The sequence below is a fragment of the Ochlerotatus camptorhynchus genome, unplaced genomic scaffold, assembly GCF_037179485.1.
Source record: "Ochlerotatus camptorhynchus isolate MF236.1 unplaced genomic scaffold, CSIRO-AGI_Acam_v1.1 ptg000182l, whole genome shotgun sequence".
NCBI lineage: Eukaryota > Metazoa > Arthropoda > Insecta > Diptera > Culicidae > Ochlerotatus > Ochlerotatus camptorhynchus.
Window position 1 is genome coordinate 542,126 of NW_027040672.1, and position 23,171 is coordinate 565,296.

At 44.3% G+C, this 23,171-nt stretch overlaps 1 protein-coding gene across 2 annotated transcripts in view; it reads left to right on the top strand.

Moving 5' to 3' along the window:
- Window positions 1–23,171, top strand: part of LOC135702016 (DNA-dependent protein kinase catalytic subunit-like) — a 253,136-nt gene that overhangs the window by 229,130 nt on the left and 835 nt on the right. Inside the window, exons 2-6 of one of the 2 annotated variants that reach the window (XM_065222964.1) lie at window positions 11,799–13,015; window positions 13,075–13,895; window positions 14,489–21,483; window positions 21,549–21,733; window positions 21,873–23,141. In XM_065222964.1, coding sequence (XP_065079036.1) covers window positions 11,799–13,015; window positions 13,075–13,895; window positions 14,489–21,483; window positions 21,549–21,733; window positions 21,873–23,141 — 10,487 coding nt within the window. The remainder of the gene's footprint in view (window positions 1–11,798; window positions 13,016–13,074; window positions 13,896–14,488; window positions 21,484–21,548; window positions 21,734–21,872; window positions 23,142–23,171) is intronic. The other variant, XM_065222965.1, reaches the window with a different exon arrangement.

Genomic DNA, 23,171 nt, shown 5'->3' on the forward strand with positions numbered 1-23,171 from the left:
CAACGATATTATCTGTAGAGCCAACCGACAGCTGGGATTTATGTTCAAAATATCCTGCGAATTTACCGATCCTCTCTGCCTCCGGTCTCTGTACTGCGCACTGGTGCGATCGATTCTGGAATCCAACTCTGTAGTATGGTGCCCGAACCAGTCAAACTGGACTGGTAGGATCGAAGCAATTCAGAGAAAATTTGTGAGATATGCCATACGACGCCTTCCGTGGCGAGATCCATTAAACCTACCACAATATGGAGATCGATGCAGATTATTGGGACTGCAGACGCTTGAGCAGAGACGGAATGATGCCCAAGCGGTGTTTGTAGCTAAACTTCTCACAGGAGAAAGTGACGCACCGGAGTTACTAGGTCAACTTAACCTTTACGTTCCTGAACGATTACTTCGCCAACGGAACTTTTTGCTGCTTGAGTCCCGCAACTCCTTGTACGGCCTTCATGATCCTGTCCGCTTTATGTCGACTAGGTTCAACGAAGTCTACATCCTCTTCGACTTCAACTCTACTGTGGCAACATTTAAGCGTAGACTGACTGAATTGCATTAATGGATCGAGTGAGATTCGTTATTGTAAAAGGTGAGTAATATTCCATTGCTCCCAAATTGTAACGATTATGCTAGGGTAGAGAACTACTTCGGCCTAATCGCCCATTTTGGGCCTATCGAGCAGAAAACTTCAAATAAATCCATGATTTCAGAGTTAACAAGTCAATTATGCGTTTGGTACGGTACTTTAGTTAATAAGCTACCGAACGAAGTCAATGAGAACGCGTGATATGAAGGTTTGCATCCATTATTCCCAAAAACAAAAGAAGCGCTACGATCGAATCAATTTGTATCTTCATCCGATAGGCCGAAGTGAATTCAATTGCGTTTCAAAGGCGTTTCAATGCGTTAGGCCGAGTTTAGAATTCGTAGGCCGAGTTTGGCGTCAAGAAGCAGTGTTAGATTTTTGACAATATCTCAACGATTGGTTTCTCTTTATCAAATCTTACGGTACGTACGGAGAGGTAAATAAATTTGGAAGCCATCAGTAATAATAACATTTCATTTGGTTCTAAACTGCGCTAGATTAAGAAAGACTAAGTGTGGGTTGTGCTTAATAGGCCGGAAATGGGGTATTTAACCCAACCTGTATCCTTTTTTTTCTCGATTCACCACTGCCGACGAGGATTGCTTCGGATGATGGATGTCCAATGGAGCTGATAGAATTATATTTTTTTTATGTTTTTGACTACAGTTGATATTTGAAGCCATGTTCACTTTATGTTATGTTCACGGATGTGCTTGTTTTGTAATGTTTGTACTGTATTGTGAAAAGATATGGGGTTTTTACGCCATTTAAATTGGCTTTTCCCCATCACATTCATTAAGACGCCAAAAAGTCAGATGCATAAATAAATAAACAAATAAATAATAAATAAATAAATACTAAATAAATAAATAATAAATAAATAAATAAATAATAAATAAATAAATAATAAATAAATAAATAATAAATAAATAAATAAAATAAATACCGTTCGATAGGGCGGAGTTCTGGGCTGTTGGGAGGGTTGTGGTTTTTGGGTACCACAACCACGTTGTTCGCATCGTACCACTCGATTGCCTTTTTCCCATAGTGGCAGCTCGTCAAGTCCAGCCAGAACAGCACAGGTCTATTATGTTGCTTTAAGAATGGTAGCAGCCGCTTTCCCAAGTAAAGGGCGAACACGAAATTATTGCGACACCGAAAATGTCATACCAATTTTCTTATAATGTTTAGAATCAAACCAAAATTTTAGGGTAGTTTTATACATATATTTATTTCAAAAATCAAAAGAAAAGTTAATCGATGGAGCCTTGAGTGTAAAATTGAACGCATTTTCGCTTGATGCCCTCCATCAAAGTCTTTACAGTGTCATCCGGTACCAGTTAACATGTCCTTCTCGTCTTTGACTGTCTTCTTGCTCTTCCGAAGTTCCCGCTTCATTATTGTCCAGTACTGCTCCACCGGGCGCAGCTCCGGACAATTTGGCGGATTCATGTCCTTTGGAACAAAATGGACAGAATTGGCCTCATACCACTCCAGGACACTTTTAGAATAGTGGCATGATGCCAAATCTGGCCAAAATAGCGGAGCTTCGTCGTGCTGCTGCAAGAACGGCAAAAGGCGCTTCTCGAGGCACTCAGATTTGTAGATCTCGCCATTTACTGTGCCCTTTGTCACGAAAGGCTCACTCCTCAGTCCGCAAGAGCAGATGGCCTGCCAAATGAGATATTTGGAGGCGAACTTCGACATTTTCTTCTTCTTAAATTTGTCGTCCACATCGAACTTGCTCTTGCCGGTGAAAAACTCCAACCCCGGAATTTGCTTAAAATCGGCTTTTATATACGTTTCGTCGTCCATCACACAGCAGCCATATTTTGTCAGCATCTTCTCGTAGAGCTTCCGTGCCCGAGTTTTAGCCGTCGATTGTTGCCGCTCATCGCGGTTTGGGAAGTTCTGTACCTTGTATGTATGTAGTCCAGCTCTCTTCTTTGCATTTTGGACGTAGCTCTGCGACATGCCGATCTTTTTAGCCAAATCACGGCTTGAGACGTTGGGATTTGCTTTAATCATCCGCTTCACCTTTCCCTCCGTCTTTTTGTTCTCCGGTCCTGGTTTTCTTCCAGCTCCTTTGCCGTGGTCCAACGTCAACCGCTCCTGGAACCGCTTCAACACTCTGGAGACGGTTGAATGGTGAATGTTCAACATTTTTCCCAACTGCCGGTGCGACAGGTCAGGAAATTCCAGGTGTTTGGAAAGAATTTGTTCCCTCAACTGTTCCATTTTTTAATTACTCGATTAACAACTAATCGATTATTTTTTGTTCGCTGTGCTGCCATTTTTCCACCAATGAGAGTGCAGCATATGTTTGAAACGATCGGTGATGATCCTCTGGAGATGTTAATGCTTATATCGGCATGATATAACCGATTACAAATATTTTACTTTTCGGTTCGTTAATCGATTAATCGATTATTCGAATGAAAATCGGTCATCACTAGATGAATGTGAAACGTCATTTCAAATATAAGGACCGTACATAAATAATGATACAATTTGAAAGGGACCGGGGCTAATCACAAATTACGTCCCCACGGTAACTGAAATAAACACGAGTGTTCACCGGTTCGATTTAGTGTTAACGATCAAAAATTTAAATATTGATTTAAAAATCGAGATGAATGTCTACAGGATCGATAAAAATATCGTTGTGCTCAGACAACAAAGCTCTATCAGATGATGTATAAAAATCGGTATCGGTTTCGAAGTTAAACAACCCAATTAGATGATTGTTGGTGACCTTTTTCAACGCTAGATGCACCATCTTCATCTTCACGCACCGTGAAGCAATATGATTCGGATCGCCATTAGGTTCTGCAGCGTGACTTCACAAATGAACTCAGTGTTTATCGGCTGAACCTTTTTGACATTTCAGTGGTACTGTTTACAGCCGCCGTTTTTTCGAAAAAATATATTTTAGAATTTCCGAATTTTAACTTGAAAATTGTCGAGGAAATACGCGGTGAAAGGATGTTGCTCGTGGACTTTGCAGAAGTGTGGTTTACATCCCACTGCAGTCTGAAAAATTATCGAGAAAATCTATCCAAGAAAAAATCGGCTAAGTCCACGTAAACAGTACCACTGAACTGTCATCCGATTGAGGTTAACCCCGGCGGTGCAAAACCTTATTGCAATTTGTGGAAAAGGCATGAATGGATCATATTGTTTATATGATATATTTGGTAAGATCCATGGATCACGGGGGCAACAATCAAGCATTTCGTCGTTGCTCACATCAATGTGATGAATATAGGGGTGGGGTTAGGATGACTGCAACAGACTTTCGAACAGACTATTCTTTCTAGCATTCAGCACTGCGATGCAAGAGTAACAGCACAGAACAGAAAGGGAAGTGCAAACAAATCGGTGAATCAAAAAGTGGTTCGTGTTTCTGCTCAACAAGCGATGTGTTGTGGTAGCGTTCCACACGGGCTTTCTATGTGCACTCACACTATCATAGCATACTGCCTATCTTAACTACAGGCAGAAGATGCCTTCTACCGCTAGTTGCGCTAGTGTTCGCAAATGACAAGTGGAGCCACTTTCTGATCTGAAGTTCCACTCCTGTGGTAACAGACTACGCCTAGGGGTATTCAATTCTGCACACATTAATTCGTGTCGAATAATTGAGTTGCACCGAAAGCTGTGCCAAGCTCTGTGCCGAACGTGCCTCTCAAGGTCAATCAAAGTATGCCTATCAAGGCGTCAATATTCCATGAGTTTGGCAACCCTCAAAATTATGACTTTTGTCTGATGGATGGATGGCAAGCATTCAGCTTCATTCTCATTAGAGCGTTAGTGGGTCAAGCGATGGAAGAGGAATTGGATGTCCTTTTGAATTGTTGATTCCTTGCAGGTGTACATACAGAAACAAAGGAGAAACCCGATCGACGAAGAATGAAATTCCTCCTCGATTAAAGTAAACCCAAAACTGGAACGAGCGATAGTGCAATCCCACGCTAGGAGCAACATCGTCGAACCAGCTTTAAATCATCTGATCGACTCAGAAGTGCGTGTCTTCAAAGATATAACCCAAGCCTATCGTATTGCTGATTATGATGCCTTCTACCACCTCCTAATTACACACCCCCAAGCCTACCAAGCTACTATCTGATGCAGTTGAAACAACCGGTCAGCACTCGTGTTTATTTCAGCTACCGTCCGGACGTAATTTGTGATTAGTCCCGGTCCCTTTCAAATTGTATCATTATTTATGTACGGTCCTTAAATTTGAAATGACGTTTCACATTCATCTAGTGATGGCCAATTTTCATTCAAATAATCGATTAATCGATTAACGAATCGAAAAGTAAAATATTTATTATCGGTTATATCATGCCGATATAAGCATTAACTTCTCCAGAAGATCATCACCCATCGTTTCAAACATATTCTGCACTCTCATTGGTGAAAAAATGACAGCACAGCGAACAAAAAATAATCGATTAGTTGTTAATCGAATAATTAAAAAAATGGGACATCTCTGATTCTGGGTGATTGTTTTAATAAAAAAGAGCACAAAATTACCTTGCATACGGGGGGTATTCATTGGATGAAGGGACCGTGAAAGAGGACACTAAAATAGAAAGTTTTTCTTCCGACTGTTTCATCTTAGTATTCTTCTTTGGTTGAGGTACCTCCCGCAATGTACCACCGATGAAAACTATCAAACATTTCCCCCTGAACATCTGTCATGCTTCGAAAATAGGATTCTCGGCCACCGCAAACTTCAGCGGAAGCGCTTTATCCGGCGCCTGTAGGTCTTTATAGAACTCGAGCAGATTCCGCCCAATCCACTCAGCTCCACACAGATGACAGACGAGGACGATTCTTGATTCAAGAGCTTATAGCATGGTCATCCCTATAAAGTCCTGTGTCGAATTCCATGCCAATTGAGACTAATGACTGACAAGAATATCCGAGGAAAAACGTAGGAGAAAATGTGAAAATTACTCGGCAAGACCGGGATTCAAATCTGGCCACCCCCTATGATAAGCTTGTTTTCTTCTTTATTGTTCATTCTGCATAGTAAAATTGTTAATGTACCTCAACTCTCGCAGAAGATCCCACTCTGATCCTTCGTTGTACGCTTCGTATAAAATGCTAAGTTCAAAAATAAGAACTGTATTCTGGAATAACGCCTTCAATGGGTGACCTTTGGGTAATCCCGGTAAACTATGTGGGCGAGAATGGGAGCATCGTTGGGAAAGTTTGCGATATTTCACGAAGTTCATCAAGGAAATCGCGAGTCGTATTGAGTTTTGGGGAACTTTTCCAATACTGAATGTGAGGATTCATCAAGCTCGATGCTCATAGTTCCTTCGTAGTTCTTTTCGTACGAATAACAGCATAGCGTAGGTGTTCCACCATCCCCGTCGTATAGTTGAGATCCATTTGCTTAATATTGATGAAATTGTTGGTGTAGCCTTCCGAATTTATCACCAAAGGCAACCGTCGGGCATTTTTCACAATTATTCCATCAGACCGAAGTGAGGCCCAAATAGAAGCTGTTCTAGCTGTTCTAGATAAAAACACGATCCGCTGAGATTTGTGCTGTGATTCGGAAGAGACGGACTTAGTTTTGCTAGGTTTGAAGAGATTCACGATTCAGATATTACTTACAGAATTTTTCGAAAGATCCTCAACACCGGTTGGTACACGTTTGTTGTTTTTAAATTCTTGATTGAATCCTTGTATCGCCTGTTTTATGACCCTAGGTTTTATGTATGACACTCTCTCACTAGCATCATTTTTGAGTAAACAAAGTATTGAACCGAGTAGTAAACCTGCCGTGATGCCGTTTTATATTATATTGTTTGTGTCCAACTTATCAAAGTGTGCCTTAATGTGCTCATGCTGTGTTTCGACACAGTGTGCAGAGTTGATTGCCCCTTGGAGTACGTTGTTTTATTTTGTCGTACCTCCGTCAGTTTTAACGCCGCCAGTATGCCCAAAAGTGTCAGATTGTCCAAAAATGGCAAAATTATGTATGAGCTACACTGCTGCAAGGGGGGATGCGGCTGTCAAATACGAACAATCGTCGCCTACCTCGCATAACTGGTTCCAAACGTAAACAAGCCATAAGAAACCTACAGGGTTTGTTTAGATTTGGAACCAATTCCATACAAAAATGATCAGTAGGCTGATTTGACAGCACGTCCCCCCCAGGCATCTATATGTGGTTGACAGGGATAGAGCCCCCTGCCATGGATGCTAACGACTACGTCGAGCCCGTTCCAGCCCTTCGTAGACACATGAAGAGTTTTTCTAGATCGGGATATTGATTTTAACGGGAATGGCTTCATTCTTCATGGTATGTACTGAATAATGCTGATTGAAGGCTTGTTAACAATAGAAGTGCTAAATTAAAGCTTATTTAAGGCTATAGACTAATGCGTTACTTGAGCTTGGGCTTAAGTTGAATGCCCGGGTAGTTAAGAAACTACCTAAACTGAAAATAAAATGATCAAAGAGGGAACCGAACCTGCTGTCTGCAGCATATTGTTGAAATAGGTAAGTGATCTTGTATATTAGATGACTCCCAATGTTAAATCATATATGTATTTTAAAGTTCATTACGGGGCTGTATCGACTAGAGAGGGTCTAGTATAAGAGAGGGGCGGATTTAAAACAAACTGCCTTGGCAACCTATGCCTAAGTGAATTCTAGCCACGGGCCTGGCTGGCGATCATGTTTTTGATGCTATTATCTGCTCTTGTCTTTCTGCTTACAACACGATTTTCCGTCCCTCTACGCCATGTATACGTCAAGCGGGCCGTATTTAAATAAGGCCCGTGATCTTGCCTACTGTCAAACGTATAGAATTGATATGGTGTTACCGGTCTCCTGATTCTAGCACACTGCCAATGCAATCAAGATAGGCGCTGCTCAGCAGACTGGCAACACCATATCAATCCTATACGTTTGACAGTAGGCAAGATCGCGGGCCTTATTTAAATACGGCCCGCCTGACGTATACATGGCGGAAAGGGACGGAAAATCGTGTTGTAAGCAGAAAGACAATAGACGAGTGCACGGATGGATTTGAGTTCACTCACTAGTCTAGTCTAGTCTAGTCTACACATATAGTCTACACATACACAGCCAGTACTTGAAAGAATCCTGGAAAATGATACATCTATCATTTTTCTTGTCATTATTAATGCCTGCTGCACATCAAGGATGTGAAACAAACAATAAAGCGGCCAGGCCTACTGTGTAGCGTTTAGTTAATTTTTGTGGAAGTGAATGTTTACCATGTCTACTTAATAAGTATAGACAGTGGTTAACATTTAATCCACAGGTAATCAAAGAGCGGGGACATACCGTACCAACCGCTCCGTATGCAGGATTTGAAAATAGGCTATATAAATCGTTGGGAGTGACAGAGCTAAGAAAGTTAATGTACACTCCTTGGTTGTCCGATCTCCTGGGATGGAACACAGGTATTTACCCCTTGTGTTCGAGCGTACAGTCCTCCCTCCGTACAAGCGTGGACGGCACCGCCAACCCACTGCCATCCCTCAATCGATCCAGCCGACCTCAGTCGAAGGACAACAGAGAGCGGTGTGCGGACGTAACCTATACGGAGGGAATGCTGTATTCGCCTAGGTTATAGCGCCCTTGCTCGCTACCATTTTCTTCTAGCGGTTGGGACCTGAGCACTAACTCTTGTCCTAGCCCTATATGGCATATGGTTATAGCGCCATATTACTCGCTTTCTGAAAAGAGAAGAAGGGAAGGGAAGGAGAGGAAAAAGACTAAGCTTAGGGTGGATGGATTTGAGTTCACTCACTCGACAAAAAGTGACACAACAGCGGGGCCCTGTTTACTAAAAATGAACACATGAATAATACTCACGTAACATTTGAAAACGGCCTATCAACTTTCGCACACAAAACTTGTTAAGCCTTTTTCGCGCGAACCGAATACGCCCACGCAAACTAACAACACCATCGGGTAGGGGAAATTATCCCCTTCCCGATAACTTACGTTTATAGCTGCCTATTTGCCATTCCAATGCGTAGGCCAGCAAAAGAATTTTCTCAAGGGTGACCTCCAGAAACTTACCCGTCATAGGTCTAAATTCTTCATTATTGGTGATTTTAATGCAAAACACCGCTCATGGAATAATGCTCAAAGCAATTCCAATGGTAATATTCTGTTTGATGATTGTTCTGCAGGTTATTACACTATTCAATATCCAAACAGCCCAACATGCTTTTCTTCTGCAAGAAATCCCTCAACTATTGATTTGGTCTTAACTGATTCATGTCATCTTTGTAGCCAATTGGTTACCCATGCTGACTTCGGTTCTGATCACCTTCCAGTAACTTTTGAAATATCCCAAGAAATAATTTGTAATCCCAACAGCTCTACTTTCAATTACCATAGAGCTGATTGGGAGCAGTATCGAACATTTATGGAATATAACTTCGATCCAAACATTCCTTTGCAAACCAAAGATGAAATTAATTATGCTCTTGAATCTCTGACTACTTCTATAGTTGAAGCAAGAGCTGCCTCAGTACCAAAATGCGAGGTTAAATTCGATTCAATTATAATAGACGATGATCTTCAGCTCTTGATCCGTCTTAAAAATGTCCGTAGGAGACAATATCAAAGAACACGCGATCCTGCCATGAAAGTTATCTGGCGGGATTTGCAAAAACAAATTAAAAAGCGATTCTCTGCCCTGAGGAACAAAACTTTTGAAAATAATATTTCTAAATTAGACCCGAGTTCCAAACCCTTTTGGAAACTCACAAAAATTTTGAAAAAACCTCAAAAGCCTATTCCAGCGCTTAAAGAAGGTGGTAAAATTTTGATCACAAATTTGGAAAAAGCTCAGAAACTTGCTAAGCAATTCGAGAGTTCCCATAATTTCAGTTTTTGTCTTACTAGTCCTATTGAGAATCAGGTTGCTCGGGATTTTCTGAATATTTTCTCTCGGGAAAATATTTTTGATGATACCTGGGGGACTGATTTGGACGAAGTAAGGTCTATAACTAAAAAGTTTCAAAATATGAAAGCTCCAGGTGATGATGGAATTTTCTATATCCTCATCAAAAAACTCCCAGAGAGTACCTTGTCTTTCTTGGTAAAATTATTTAACAGATGTTTCCATTTGGCATACTTTCCTGATAAATGGAAAAATGCAAAAGTTGTTCCAATTTTGAAGCCGGATAAAAATCCAGCTGAAGCTTCTAGCTACCGTCCAATAAGTTTGCTTTCTTCAATAAGTAAACTTTTTGAAAAGATAATTTTGAATAGAATGATGCTTCACATCAATACGAACTCAATTTTTGCAGATGAGCAGTTTGGATTTCGCCATGGGCATTCAACTACTCATCAACTCTTAAGAGTTAACAATTTAATTCGTTCAAACAAATCTGAAGGCCACTCAACTGGAGTTGCTCTTCTAGACATAGAAAAAGCATTCGACAGTGTTTGGCATGAAGGTTTGATTGCTAAATTGAAAAAGTTTAATTTTCCACTTTATATTATGAAATTAGTTCAAAATTATTTAACTGACAGAACTCTTCAAGTAAATTATCAAAATTCCAAATCTAATCGGCTACCTGTTAGGGCAGGAGTTCCTCAGGGTAGCATTCTTGGGCCTATATTGTATAACATTTTCACTTCGGACCTCCCTGATTTGCCTCAGGGTTGCCACAAATCTTTGTTCGCTGATGACACAGGCATTTCCGCTAAAGGAAGAAGTCTTCGTGTTATTTGCAGCAGACTGCAGAAAAGTTTAGATATTTTCTCTTCTTATTTACAAAAATGGAAGATTTCTCCCAACGCTTCCAAAACTCAACTTATAATATTTCCACATAAGCCTAGAGCTTCGTTTTTGAAACCTAGTAGTAGTCACATAGTCACTATGAACGGAGTTCCAATTTCCTGGTCAAACCAAGTGAAATATCTTGGATTAATACTTGACCAAAAATTAACTTTTAAAGATCACATTGAGGGCATTCAAGCCAAATGTAACAAATATATAAAATGTTTGTATCCTCTTATAAACAGGAAATCCAAACTTTGCCTGACGAATAAACTTCTAATATTTAAACAAGTTTTTAGACCGGCCATGCTTTACGCTGTGCCAATATGGTCTAGTTGCTGCACTACCAGGAAAAAAGCACTTCAAAGGATTCAGAACAAAATTCTGAAAATGATTTTGAAGTTGCCTCCCTGGTACAGTACAACCGAAGTACATAGAATTTCGAATGTTGAGACTTTAGCACAAATGTCCAACAAAATAATTAATAATTTCAGGCAAAAATCGTTGCAATCCTCAATTACAACGATTAATTCCCTTTATACTTAGATAAGATTTAGTTTTAGTTTTTAGTTTTAAGATATCAATTGTTATACTGACATGCAGGTTAAAAAACCTGTTTAAAATACTGAATTGCCAAGACATGAACAATGTAAAAACACTTAGATATATATCATAACAATTAAGGCTGGTACGTTACTGCAGTAACTGGAGCACCTAGGTTAAAATGAAATGTAATTTATTTTGAATTTGGAACAAATAAAGAGTTAAAAAAAAAAAAAAAAAAAAAAAAATCCCCTTCCCGATAGTGCTCTTGGTTTGCTTGGACGTACTTCGGTTCTCGTGGAAAGGACCTAGCAAATTATTTACAAAAGTTGATAGGCCCTTTTCAAATGTTACGCGAGCATTATTCATGTGTTCATTTTTAGTAAACAGGGCCCCGCTGTTGTGTCAAATTTTTTTCAGTCGATGTAAAAAAGTTCACCCGTGCACTCGTCTATTGGCGTTGACGGCGACTCTGTAGCTCTTTACTCCTATGAGAAAATCCATAAGCAAACGTCAGACTGTGCGTGAAACATGGCGGACTTCGTACTATCCTTTCACTCCATCGAAAATTCCCATAAGAAACTGTCTACATTTGTTGGAAGAGCAAATTTTTCGACAGTGCCGTCAACGCCAATAGCAGATGATACCATCAAAAACATGACCGCCAGCCAGGCCTCTGGCGCTGCACGATTAGCTCTGGCTTTGACAGTTCGTTTGGCTCAAAACCAACCAGTTCTCTCCTCTCACTCAAAACCAGCCAGTTCGCTCCTCTGTTATACTAAACCCTCTCTAGTATTGACCATCGTCGTAGCCTTGAGATTCCTTTATTGGCATTATTGTAACATCTCTATCTACCTCTCGTTCCAGATGCCCTCCTGCTTCTCGAACGACACAGCTCCCTGTTCTCGCGGTTCCTCTATGTGGACTACGTCCACTGGCAGACCATTCTTACCACCAAATGGATCCGGTCCGGCATCGAAGATCGGAAGGTGGGGATCTACGCCTTACATTCTTTCCACCGTGAAATCGCTCGGGAGCTGCTGGCTCGGGAGGAGGCGCCCGAATCATCGTCGTCCAGCGAAAGCCGCGAGACACGGATTGCGATGCTGAACTATTTCATGAAGTATTTTAAGGCCACCCTCGTGGCGGCCGGGTCGAAGCCCTACGAGATACGGATCGCTATTCGTGGTTTTGGTTCGATGGCCGGTGCCTGCAGTCGTCTAATGTCCGAGGAGTACATGAACGAACTGCTACTGTTGGTGATGCAGAGGACCGAGTTTGTGTACCTGGTGGAAGACAAAACGAACGAACTGTTGGAACATTTGCCGGATTTCGTGCAGGCCCTTTCCGATATTATGAGCCACGTGCGAGAGTTGACCGGGGTGCAGATCGTAGCGCTACAGAATATTATCATTGGCTTGATCAAGGATTTTCATTATTTGAGCAGTTCGTACCATGAGCTGATCGTGAGTTCTCTGATGAAAACCTTCGATAATCTAGGTAGGTTGGGTGGAGGGGTCCTGGACAGCTTGTTAGATAAGATCGTTATGAGGGGTATTATCTGGAGTTGCTCGCACATGTTGGTTATCGATGTGAATCAGGGTAGAGGACCGGAAGAGAATTCAAACTGGAAAGATTACATAACCTACCGAAACTATCTACCGCTGTGGCGAGGGTTGCTCACGCCGGGCTCTAGTTTGAATCTGGATAGAGGCCCGTTGATGAAGGCAATCTACGCTCAGTTGATGAAGAATTTGTTCTTCATTTTGGACAAACTGGACCTGAACACACGGAAGCGTACCGTCAAAGATGATTCCGGCGAAGATCGGGACGTGTTCTTCTGCGATCCAAACATCGATCTGGTTCCAGTGAAGCCGAAAGATTTTCACATCTTCTTCAATTTGGTCGATCTGTATCAGGATCTGCTGCGTTACAACGAAGCTGTGAGGGACCATTTCGAAGAGTGGATTCCAGTCTATTTCGATTACATGGTGAAAAAGTCCTTGAAACATCCGTTGGTTAGTGGGTTCGTGAAGCTGATCGATCTGGGATTATTCACAGCGAATCATTTGACGTATTTCGAGGTTGGTAATAAATAAAAGTTTTCGAAAGTAACTTCTAAACCAAGTTTACATTCTTACAGAGCCAGCAGAACTTTTCCAAAATGTCAACCGTGAATCTGTTGGTCTACTTCCTGGAACTTCAGATCGCCAAGGCACGCAGTTCCACCGGAGAACTGCAACTCACGTGTCTTCGATTCGTTCTGAGTGCTCCAGTAAGCTTGCTGGATAGCTTCCTGGATGATTCGCAGGACCTGATAGAGATCCTTCGGATTTCCTTCCAACTGGGGAAAGGTATGCTTAGCCTGGCAAATGCTGCGCTGTCCTGTGTCCAGCGTCTAGTTGCGGACGCTTCTCCAATTTCATCGGATAATCGTGAGCGGGTGCTGGCCAATGTCCTTCCACTACTGGACGGCTACTTGCAAACGCGTGACATAGCCCTACCTGCGCGGATCAGTTCTCGACTGGCCAAGTTCCAGCGCAAACGCAGTGTCAATCTAACCAGCAGCAAGATTGAAAAGATCAAACTTCAACACGCGTTGGAAAGTTCCGAAAGCGATTTGGTCAAATTTCAGCTGAAGGTGCTGCTGTTCTTGGGCGAGCTCGAGCCAAATATGTGCACGAAAATGATTCAGCATTCGGACTTGGAAGACGGTCAACAGCAGGGAGGAGAACGGCCTTTGGTGTTGTGGGATTTGGATTCGAATCGTAACATATCGTTGCAACTGCTGAGCCGGGTCGGAGTTAGACCGATCATCAAGCTGGATACGATCATAGCGCGGGTGTGCTCCTTGGCGATGGGATCGAGTGATCGTAAAACGAAGGTTGCCGCTTGCGAGCTGCTGCACGCGCTGATTCTGTACATCATCGGGATACAGTACCAAGACAAGATGACCAAACTGTGGTATGTTGGGTGCGGACATTTGTATGTTTGATGTCTGTGTGGGGGGCTTGTTCGGGCAAGTTGTTGATCTCGCGGAAGGCTTCCCGAGAATGAATAAACATGTTCGAAAATTTCTAGGGAAGTTCTAAAATTTTCAATGTTTGAAGATGCGCTGGAGAAATTTAGATTTCAAGGCCAATTTTCAAGATATTGTAGGACATGTCCAGAAGCCTTTTTGTGCCAGATCCTCCATAGAACTTCAAGGGCAAGTCATGTGGGTTTCATGGGATGTCTGCCTTCAAGGTTACGTCTGGAGCTTTTCAAATTTGTTTAAATTTCAAAATTCTTAAGACTTCATGAGTTTGTTAATTAGACTTTAAGTTATCCGGAGTCAAACGTTGCTCTTCAATTCGTATCCTGGAATAACCCTTGAATTATTTTGGTCAAACAAGTCGTATAGAATTACTTGTGAAGATTTATTATTCTTGAGTTTTTAGACACAGGCTTCAGGACTTGCCCATGAATATCTCTAAATATGACCCTATTACAACAAACGAGATAATTATAAATTCATGCACTGTCTCAATGAGTCACCCTTGTACGCTTCACAACAGGACCAAACTGTGCGACCACTTGCTGCAGCTCGCCACCGATACCGACATTGCGGTTTGTCAAATGTTCGAACCCCTGCTGTTTCAAATCATTCACTACCTAACCCAGCCGTCCAAGATAAATCTGAAGGGTACGGAGGTGCTTGCCAACTGCCTGATGGAATCGATATCCCATCCAATGGACACCAGTGTCCGAGACCTGGCCGCCCGATGCGTGCGGGAGTTTCTTCTGTGGACCATCCGGCAGACACCGGCCGGTCAACGAAGTGCCATGTCGTCTTCCTCGGGGGTCAATCTTTCGGTGATGCTCGAAAAGCTACGTACCTACAGCTTGGATTCGAATCCGAACCGTCGCCAGGGAGCAGCGCTTGCGTTCAACAACATCTATCGAATCCTGCGTGAGGAAGAAACCCAGATCGAACGTTGCTGGTTCGAGCTGTTCTACGTTTTCTGTATGAACTTTGTGATGACGGAAGATTTTGACAGTTCGACGACCAACCTGGAGCAGGTGTCGGCCACGATCGACCATCTGGTTCGAGTGTTGGTTGTAAGGAAGGCTATGTTCAATCGAGAAAGCAGCATCAGGATCATTCCCAATGTATTTGGGGGTGGTTTACTGAAGGACTTGGTGCTCTGGTTGTTCGGGCAGTGTAATTCCCGTGAGTCCAGCTACCGACACAAATGCATGGAGGTGTTCCCGAAGTTGACGAGCTCGGTTGATGGTTGCCGGTCGGGAGGTGAGTTCTTACATAAGTATATCACCGATCGCCAGATTCTTGACATCTGCGATCACGTGGATGTAATTCATGGCATCCGGAACGCTCCGAATTTCCTGTTTATTGCTGAACGGAAGCTCCCTATCATTATGAACGTCTACCTTTGGTTGGAGTACTTTGCCTCCAGCTTGGATATGTACTACTGGCTGATCAAAAACTCGTTCCTGCAAAACGCCGAAGAGTTCTTGTCTGCATCTACTGTGTTCACCCCGATAGGATTCTTCCTGTCTAACGTAGCGAATGCATCGATGTTCGAACTGATGACGGCAATTCGCCCGGGTGTTATTGAGGATAGTCATGCCAGCATCGAGTTCCGCGTGTGCGTCGATAAGATCATCAAGTACAACCTGCTCAAGTGCATGATCACGGTCCGAATAGTTGATCTACTGAGCCTTGTGCTACCACTTCGGTGCTGTCGAAGCATTCCGGATATCTTTTGGGATTCGAATGAAGCGTCCCAATTTGTGGTTGATCTAATCTATCAACCGCAGAAGATGGGTTTCGACTTCAAGTCATGTCGTGAGACTATGGAGAAGTTTCCCAAACGAGTGGAAGATTTGCTGGGTAGGATTGAAGGGTTTGAAAATTTGAAGTTCAAAGAAACCGTATATCAGAAAATCTCGGAGAAACTCAGCGCTTCGATGAAGGATCTATCGGATCGGATGGAAGACTTGATGAAGTCGGAAACGATTGGATTGGAAGATTGCAATTGTGCCAAGGGGATACTGATGGTGGCGAAACGATTCGGGGTCTTCAAGCGTTACTTCAACACCCGAACTGTAGATTTTCTGGAGGAGGCATCGAACAAGATTCTTCACGACGTGTTCAACGGTCTAAAGGAGCTACGAGTGGATGAATTGTTCGTGGTAAATCTGGTGCCCTCGGTGAAGAGATTTTGTTCCGTCATACTGCGTATTGTTCTGATGTTCAAATCTACGGGAACGATGGAGTTGCTGGTGGAGTTCATGTTCAGCGATTGCAAGCTGCGGATGTATCAGCAGTCGGAGAAATCCATTATTTTGCACGGTGAGCACTTTGTTAGCACGTTTGATGAAGCCATTTTTGAGTACGTTCTGCAGCGATTTCCGGATAGTTTATCGTTGATCGTAGCTCAGCTGAGTACTTCAAGCTTTCCAATGATCGTTAAGTGGTTGTGTAGCTTTTTGGAGTTTATCTATCAAAAGAAACGATCCGAGATCGGCACGTTGAAGTTGGTAAGCGAATTCCTCCTTGGCAAATGGAAGACCATTTGCGATCAAGCTTCCAACGTTGATAACAAGTTCGGCTCGACGGATCTACGGTTGATCGAGTTGATGTCCAACCTCGCAATGGCCAGCCCAATCGCGCTCAGTGAGATAGGGCGTAAGGCGGTGGGATTTGATCGCTGGTTGTTGGCATTGATAGCGAACGCTCAGAACTCGCTGGATCTCAAATCGAAAGCCATGTTCTTGCTACCCGCCATGGTCGGAGAATCTGACTTCAACTCCGCACCAGTTTCGGAAGCTCTACAGAAGATGCAGAATCAACACTTTCCGTTGCGATCTTCGGAGTTTATTGCAAACAGTGCCGAGAGGGTCAGCTTCGAAAACTGCGTTGCGGCTCTGCTCGATGCCATGGTAGTCTCGAGGTCTCCGGTGCTGCTCAAGGCCATAATCGACGCTACCGCAGCTGATGCGGAGCATATAGCTGAGCAAAAAATTCGTAGCGCACTGGAAAAGTACATGAAGAGTCAGAACAGCAATCAACAGTGCTTCAATTTGAAACAGATTTTCACCAAATTCCTGGACGAATCGCTGGAACCCAACATCCGCTTGACAGTTCTGAAGCGGTATCTGGTTTGTGCGCTGCGAGTTTGCAATATTGAAACGATCTACACGTTCTACAAACTCTTCATTAAGAACATCAACGAGATGATCCGGAGCAACTACGGTCAGTTTGGGTCCGGTTGGGAGGCTGAGCAGGCCCTCGTGAATCGCTTCGGAGGCTACCAGTTGATTGAGCTATACGTGGCCATTCTTCCACGAGATTACCTGCTAACCGATGACTGCATTGTTGCCAAGGCATTGTATGGCGAGGCTGGAAAAATTCCAGGTAATAAGCTGATTACCGATTTGACCAAAAAGGCGTACGCTGCACGATCGGAAGTGTTCCTTACTCCCGATTCGCCAACAGCGGAGCTGTTTAGGAAGTATCAGTGTGCCGCATACCGCGCCTTGGCCTCCATCATCAGCAATACAAAGGACGATCTTCAACTCTACAACGTATTGCTGTTCCGAGAGAACGCCGATAAAAATGAATTCATCTGGAGAAAGCTGATCAACTGCACCGAAGTTCACTTGTACGACAGCTACAGCCAAGAGCTGGACGAATATCCCAAAATCAAGGATAAAATCGTATCAATCCAGCGGTTGAGTTCCACTAATGGGCATTCAACGGGTAATCGCTTCAAATATATCCAAATGACCAGCGTATTCGAATCCTCACTCAGTCAGGACGTGACCAAACTTGATCTGAACTATTCCGTGGTTCGAACTACTCAAGAAGTGGCAGCAAGAGAAGCGGAAGAATTTGCTGCCATGAAACAGCGGCGAACTACCGTATCCCTGGAACGTTCTAAGATCAATGACCACGAAGTGATGGCAACAATTTGTGCCGTCATTCAGCACATGCACGAGAACAAAATTACACCACTTCTGGAGGGAGCCAGTGCTACTCCGCCTCCCTGGGTCAAGTTTATAGCTGCATCTCTGCGCGATCAACAACAGCACAAAAATGTGCGACTTTTCCTGACCAAGGTCATCGATAACTGCCGGGCGTGGTTGGAGCCATACGCTTCTACACTAATTCCGCCGTTGATGCAGGTCATCGTCGATGAGTGTATCGCTCCGCAATTGAACACATTCGTAACGGATTTGATCGCTCTGGTCCTGGAATGGAGTGATGTTTACCAACCGACCAGTATCGATGAAATCAGCTTGGCATCCGGAGTGGTAAAGTTTGTGATGCGAAACTGTTTCCACGCTAGACGAGAGGTCTTTCGGTTAAATTTGGAATTGGTTAAGAGCTTAGTGGAACAGTGGAAGACAGTGATCAGCGTACCGGTCCAGCTGCTGTACGACATGATTGGGCCAACTCAGGATCCGGAATCGATGCAAAACATTGGAGGTTTGCAGCTGAACGCTATTGTTATGGCCAATGGTGTGGTACCGTGGACCGAGACGTCCAAGTTCGACTTCATCCGGGCAATCTTCAGATGCTTGGATTCGGAGAAAGCTGTCGTCTACAGACCTGCCTCGGAACTGTTAGGAATGTGCCTGAGTAACTTGTACCCAAATGGAGAGGAGCGGGAGGAGGAGAGATATCAGAACGAGTTCCTCGCTAAGCTGGTGGCGATGAGGAAGCGACAGGAGAAGAAGTTCACGGACATTATCTACGGGATTCATAAGGCGTTCCCTTCGATAGTTGATTCGTTTTTGGCTGTCATAACGAATGCCATTCCGGGGACAACTGGGTCCTCGAAGAAAATACTGCTGGAGATGCTGCTTTCCCGTGTGGAGGTCTTCAAGGAACAAGTACACCGGGAGTTGGTGTCCCTCGACTTGAAAGGTATGCTGAAAGATCGACATTACCAGTTACTGGCTCTGCACTTGATCAATAAGTCGCTTTCTTTGATGTCCGGAGAAAACCTGGAAAACTTACTAGACGGTGTAGTCACATTGGCTGGCAACGATCGATCGGAGGTCCGGGACATTGTGTACGAGATTCTCATTTTTGTTCACGAAAATTCCATTCAGCACCTGTCCGCCGAAAGTCAACAGAAGGTGAAGAGAGCCCTACTGACGGGTCTGAACGATCCGGAACAACCGATTCAGAACAGAATGTTTGAATTTTGGACAGACGAATCTCGTTTCCCCACCGAAATCGACAACCGTTTCCAACGCATTCTGTCCGACCTGTACGATGCATCCCAGGAAGCAAACTACCTCGGTTATGCAACCCAAATTCTGCTCGATTCCGCTGTAAAAAATCCTGAATCCAAACGGAGGATCTTCCAGCACGAATACGAAACCGACGTTAAGTTGAAGGAGTACGCGATCGATACCCGCTGGAGGCAGCGCAATTCTTTCGCTTCCGCACCGCTGTTTGTCGAATCGCAACAACGACTTCTTACGGCGGGTGATGGGTCGCAAATGGAGCGCTTGATCAAAGCGACACAGTTTGACGCTGAGGGAGCCATGTTCGAACCGACGCTAGATCCTACTGTCATGACCCAACCGGCAACCAGCTTTACACTTCCAACACAGCATTCACTGATGTTCGAGATCAATCCACCGATCTTGGATCGTCGATCGAGGCGTACGGCTTCGCAGAATACACCGACTGTAGCGAGAAGTGCCAAGTCATACGATAGTTTACGGAAGCGAATTCTCAAAGACAAGGATCGATCAGCGCGTGAGCAAGCGCTGAGAGCTATCGAACGACACAGTTACGAAACCGTTCGGAAAGCGGAGAGCCATAAGATGAAGCAAGGAGAGGTGATCCTGTATCGTCGGTATCGAATCGGAGATTACCCCGATTTACTTATCAATGGCCTAGCGTTGCTGATGCCGTTGCAAGCTCTCTGTAGACGTGATCCGCCGCTGGCGCGGCAGGTATTCGTCGCCATATTCTCCGGTATACTGGACGAATGGGACCAAAATGAACAAGATTCACGAGATGTGATCGCAGCTATAGATAAATCAATTCAGAAAATCTTCACAGAAACGAAGAGTTGTGATCCCAACCTCTTCGGAGGGTTGATAGAGGTGGCAATGATGCGTCCGAAATTGTTCAACATTTCGGCCGAAAGTGTGACAACTGTTGCCAGTGGAGCTAACATGATGACGATGGGGGTTCTGTATCTGGAGAGTAAGTTGCATGAGTACGAGTTCCCAGAACAGTCGATAAGTTCTCGGTCGTCGTCAGTCACTCTGGAAGCGCTACATTGGATCAAGCTGGCTGAATTGCATCATTCGTTGAGCGAGTTTGACATTCTAGGCGACGTTTTCTCCGATAAGATGGACAGTGACCCACGATTGAAGGAAGCTATTGACCTGGAGAACAGCGGAAACTTCTACAAGGCTCGGGAACTCTATCATCAAATGATACGGGACAACCAGACGCGAGTTGCGGAGCAAAATTTCTGCTACCAGTCGTACTTTAATTGCTACGCTCAGATGGGAATGTGGGAAGATTTGGTGCCAATCTTGGAACGACAGGTGGATGGCAACACGGAGGAGTTCTGGACAGACGAGTGGAATTTGGAGAACATCATGCCCAAGTATGTCCATTCGAATACCCGGCTGAATCTGGCGGGCGATGAACGAGGACGTGGTTTCATCGCTTTGCTGGAAATGTGGATGCGTGCTCCGGATCGGATGGATTACATCAAATCAAACTTTGGGGAGGAGATTTCCATGCTGCAAATCGCCAGCGGCGAATACTCCAGGGCAAAGCTGTATTCGAATCAGGTGATGCGTCAGTTTTTGGAAGAGTGGAGTTATCTGGATGTCCTGTCGGATAAACTACGAGTGCAGAAACTACTGGACATTCGGAAAGTATCGGAGGTGTATGCATTCAGTAATCTTTTGAGTAATCGGTTGGAGGAGAGACAGCTGAAGAAGCTTGTTTCCAATTGGCGTAGCTCATTCCCGACGGCTTCGGATTCCTCCCTGATTTGGGATACGTTACTGGTGTATAGGAAATTTGCGTTGAACAAGTTGGAGACTCTGTTGGAAGCATCGTCAGACGATCGGTTGCTACAGTCTGATTTCGTGAAGGAATTGACGGATGCGATCTTCGAAACAGAGTTGCGACTTTTGGATGCTTCCATTGGGCAGAATAACAGCCGACTTGCTCGGAAGATCGTTAAACGGCTAGAGATGGTGGCGGAAGAGCAAAGCGAACGAGGCTACAGGTGGAGGATCGCGAAGCTTAAGTTGCGGCGGATTGGCGACGCGGAGATAGGAGGCGATCCGGCTACCAGTCTTCAACGGATGACTGGCACTTTCAAGCGTATGGAAGCGTTGGTGGAGGAGGATGGTTTGGGAAGCTACAGAACCGTTAAGATGGCTGGACTGCATGAGTTGTTTGCGGTGACGGAAGCCTTGAGAGGAGTTGTCCAGCAGAATCCGGAGATTGATGTGGAAAGTTTGAGGAGTGTGTTGACAGGTGGAGATCAAGGTAAGATGCGAGTTGGGTTTGTAGAAGGGAATTATGAATGACGTTTCCTACGTTTTTTTTTATAGGTTCTGTAGACGTTCATCTAGGGTCATATTCCAGAGATTGCCTGCAGAAATCGATCGAGGTGGTGAGTGAGGACTTGTTCGAAGACAGTACTGCTCAATCGGTAGATGCGACGCTGTTGGCCGACTGCCACTTCAAGTTGGCCCAGTTTTGCTACGATGGACTTGAACGGGAAGTTCTCGGCGAGGTAAGTCTTCGGTACTGAATTCGGGCGTTCGGAAGAATAGATTATGGAATGTTTGGAAGGCTTGTAGCGTTGTCCGGAGCGCATCTTCCAAATGTTAGAAGACCGTTTCGGTATTTTGAACTATCTTCTCGGTTTTCAGACCCAGGACCTGGAACGCCAACTGATCACCGCCCTGCTCGCATCGATGCAGTACGGCTCCAAACCGGCTCGGCAGCTGTTTCCCTGCTTGCTACAACTTCCTTTCCTGCAGGACGGATCTCTGAACCAGTGTTTCATCGAAGCCTGCAGCACCGTTCCGGAGTGGATGTTCCTACGGTGGATTCCGCAAATCTTGTCCTTCGTTAATTTCTCGTGTGACCAATCCTTTTTGGAAAACCTTCTAATTCGTATCGCCACCAGCTATCCGATGGCACTGTACTATCCGGCAAAACTAAACTTCCGACGGCATCAAACCCGTTCTGAAGGCAATATTAGCCCTTTCGCAAACCGTTTGATGGCATTACTCGAAATCCCGAAGCTAGACCATTTCGTCAGCAAGCTGACCCAGGTCGTCATTCCTTCTGTAAAAGTATTAAAGATTATCACCGACGTCCGAATGGCACGGTGCGGTTCAAACGAAGAATACCACAAGCTTGTAACTGATTTAATGCGAGAAGCCTTCCCGGAGGATTCACCAGATCTGGGACGGGAACACCAGAAGCTTATTCGATTCAAAACGCAGTGGTTGAAGTTGTTGGAATTCGATTACGAAAATCAAACCCAGGAAATTCACCAGCATCTGGACCATATGAAGGATAAAATGAACGGGTTGATACCGGAGCAATCTACGCTAGAACTGGCCAAGTATTCACCTTGGTTGGCTGCTTACCACTTCAGCGAACGAGAAGAGATGTTGGAGCTGCCCGGTCAGTACAATGTAGATCACAAACCGAATGTGTGCAACCACGTGAAGATCGTGAAGGTTTGCGCAGAGTTGGAGATGTTCGTTTCGCTGCGAAAGCCTATTCGGATCAGAATCAATGGAAGCGATGGTAAATCGTACGATTTTCTGGTGAAGTACGGGGAAGATTTGCGGCAGGATCAACGAGTTCAACAACTGTTGTGTACGATTTCGAGTCAGCTTTCGTTGGATCGTCACTGCAAGGAGCACCAGCTGTCCGTGAGGACGTATGAAGTAATTCCGATCCGAACGGACTTTGGTATTATCGGATGGCTGCCGAATACATCGTCTATTAAGAGCATAGCCGTGCGATCAATGGTTCGGTTTAATCCGGATGGGGATGTTGCCAGAGCGATAGATGCCGAATTCAATAGGTTTTTGCTAGAGACGGCCGGGTTGACGGGAAACCCAGCACCTCCGTTGTCGGTGTTGTACGGGAAGGTTGCAGTTGCCAGCACTCCTGAGAGGGTAAGTTGACATTAATCCCAATTTTGAACG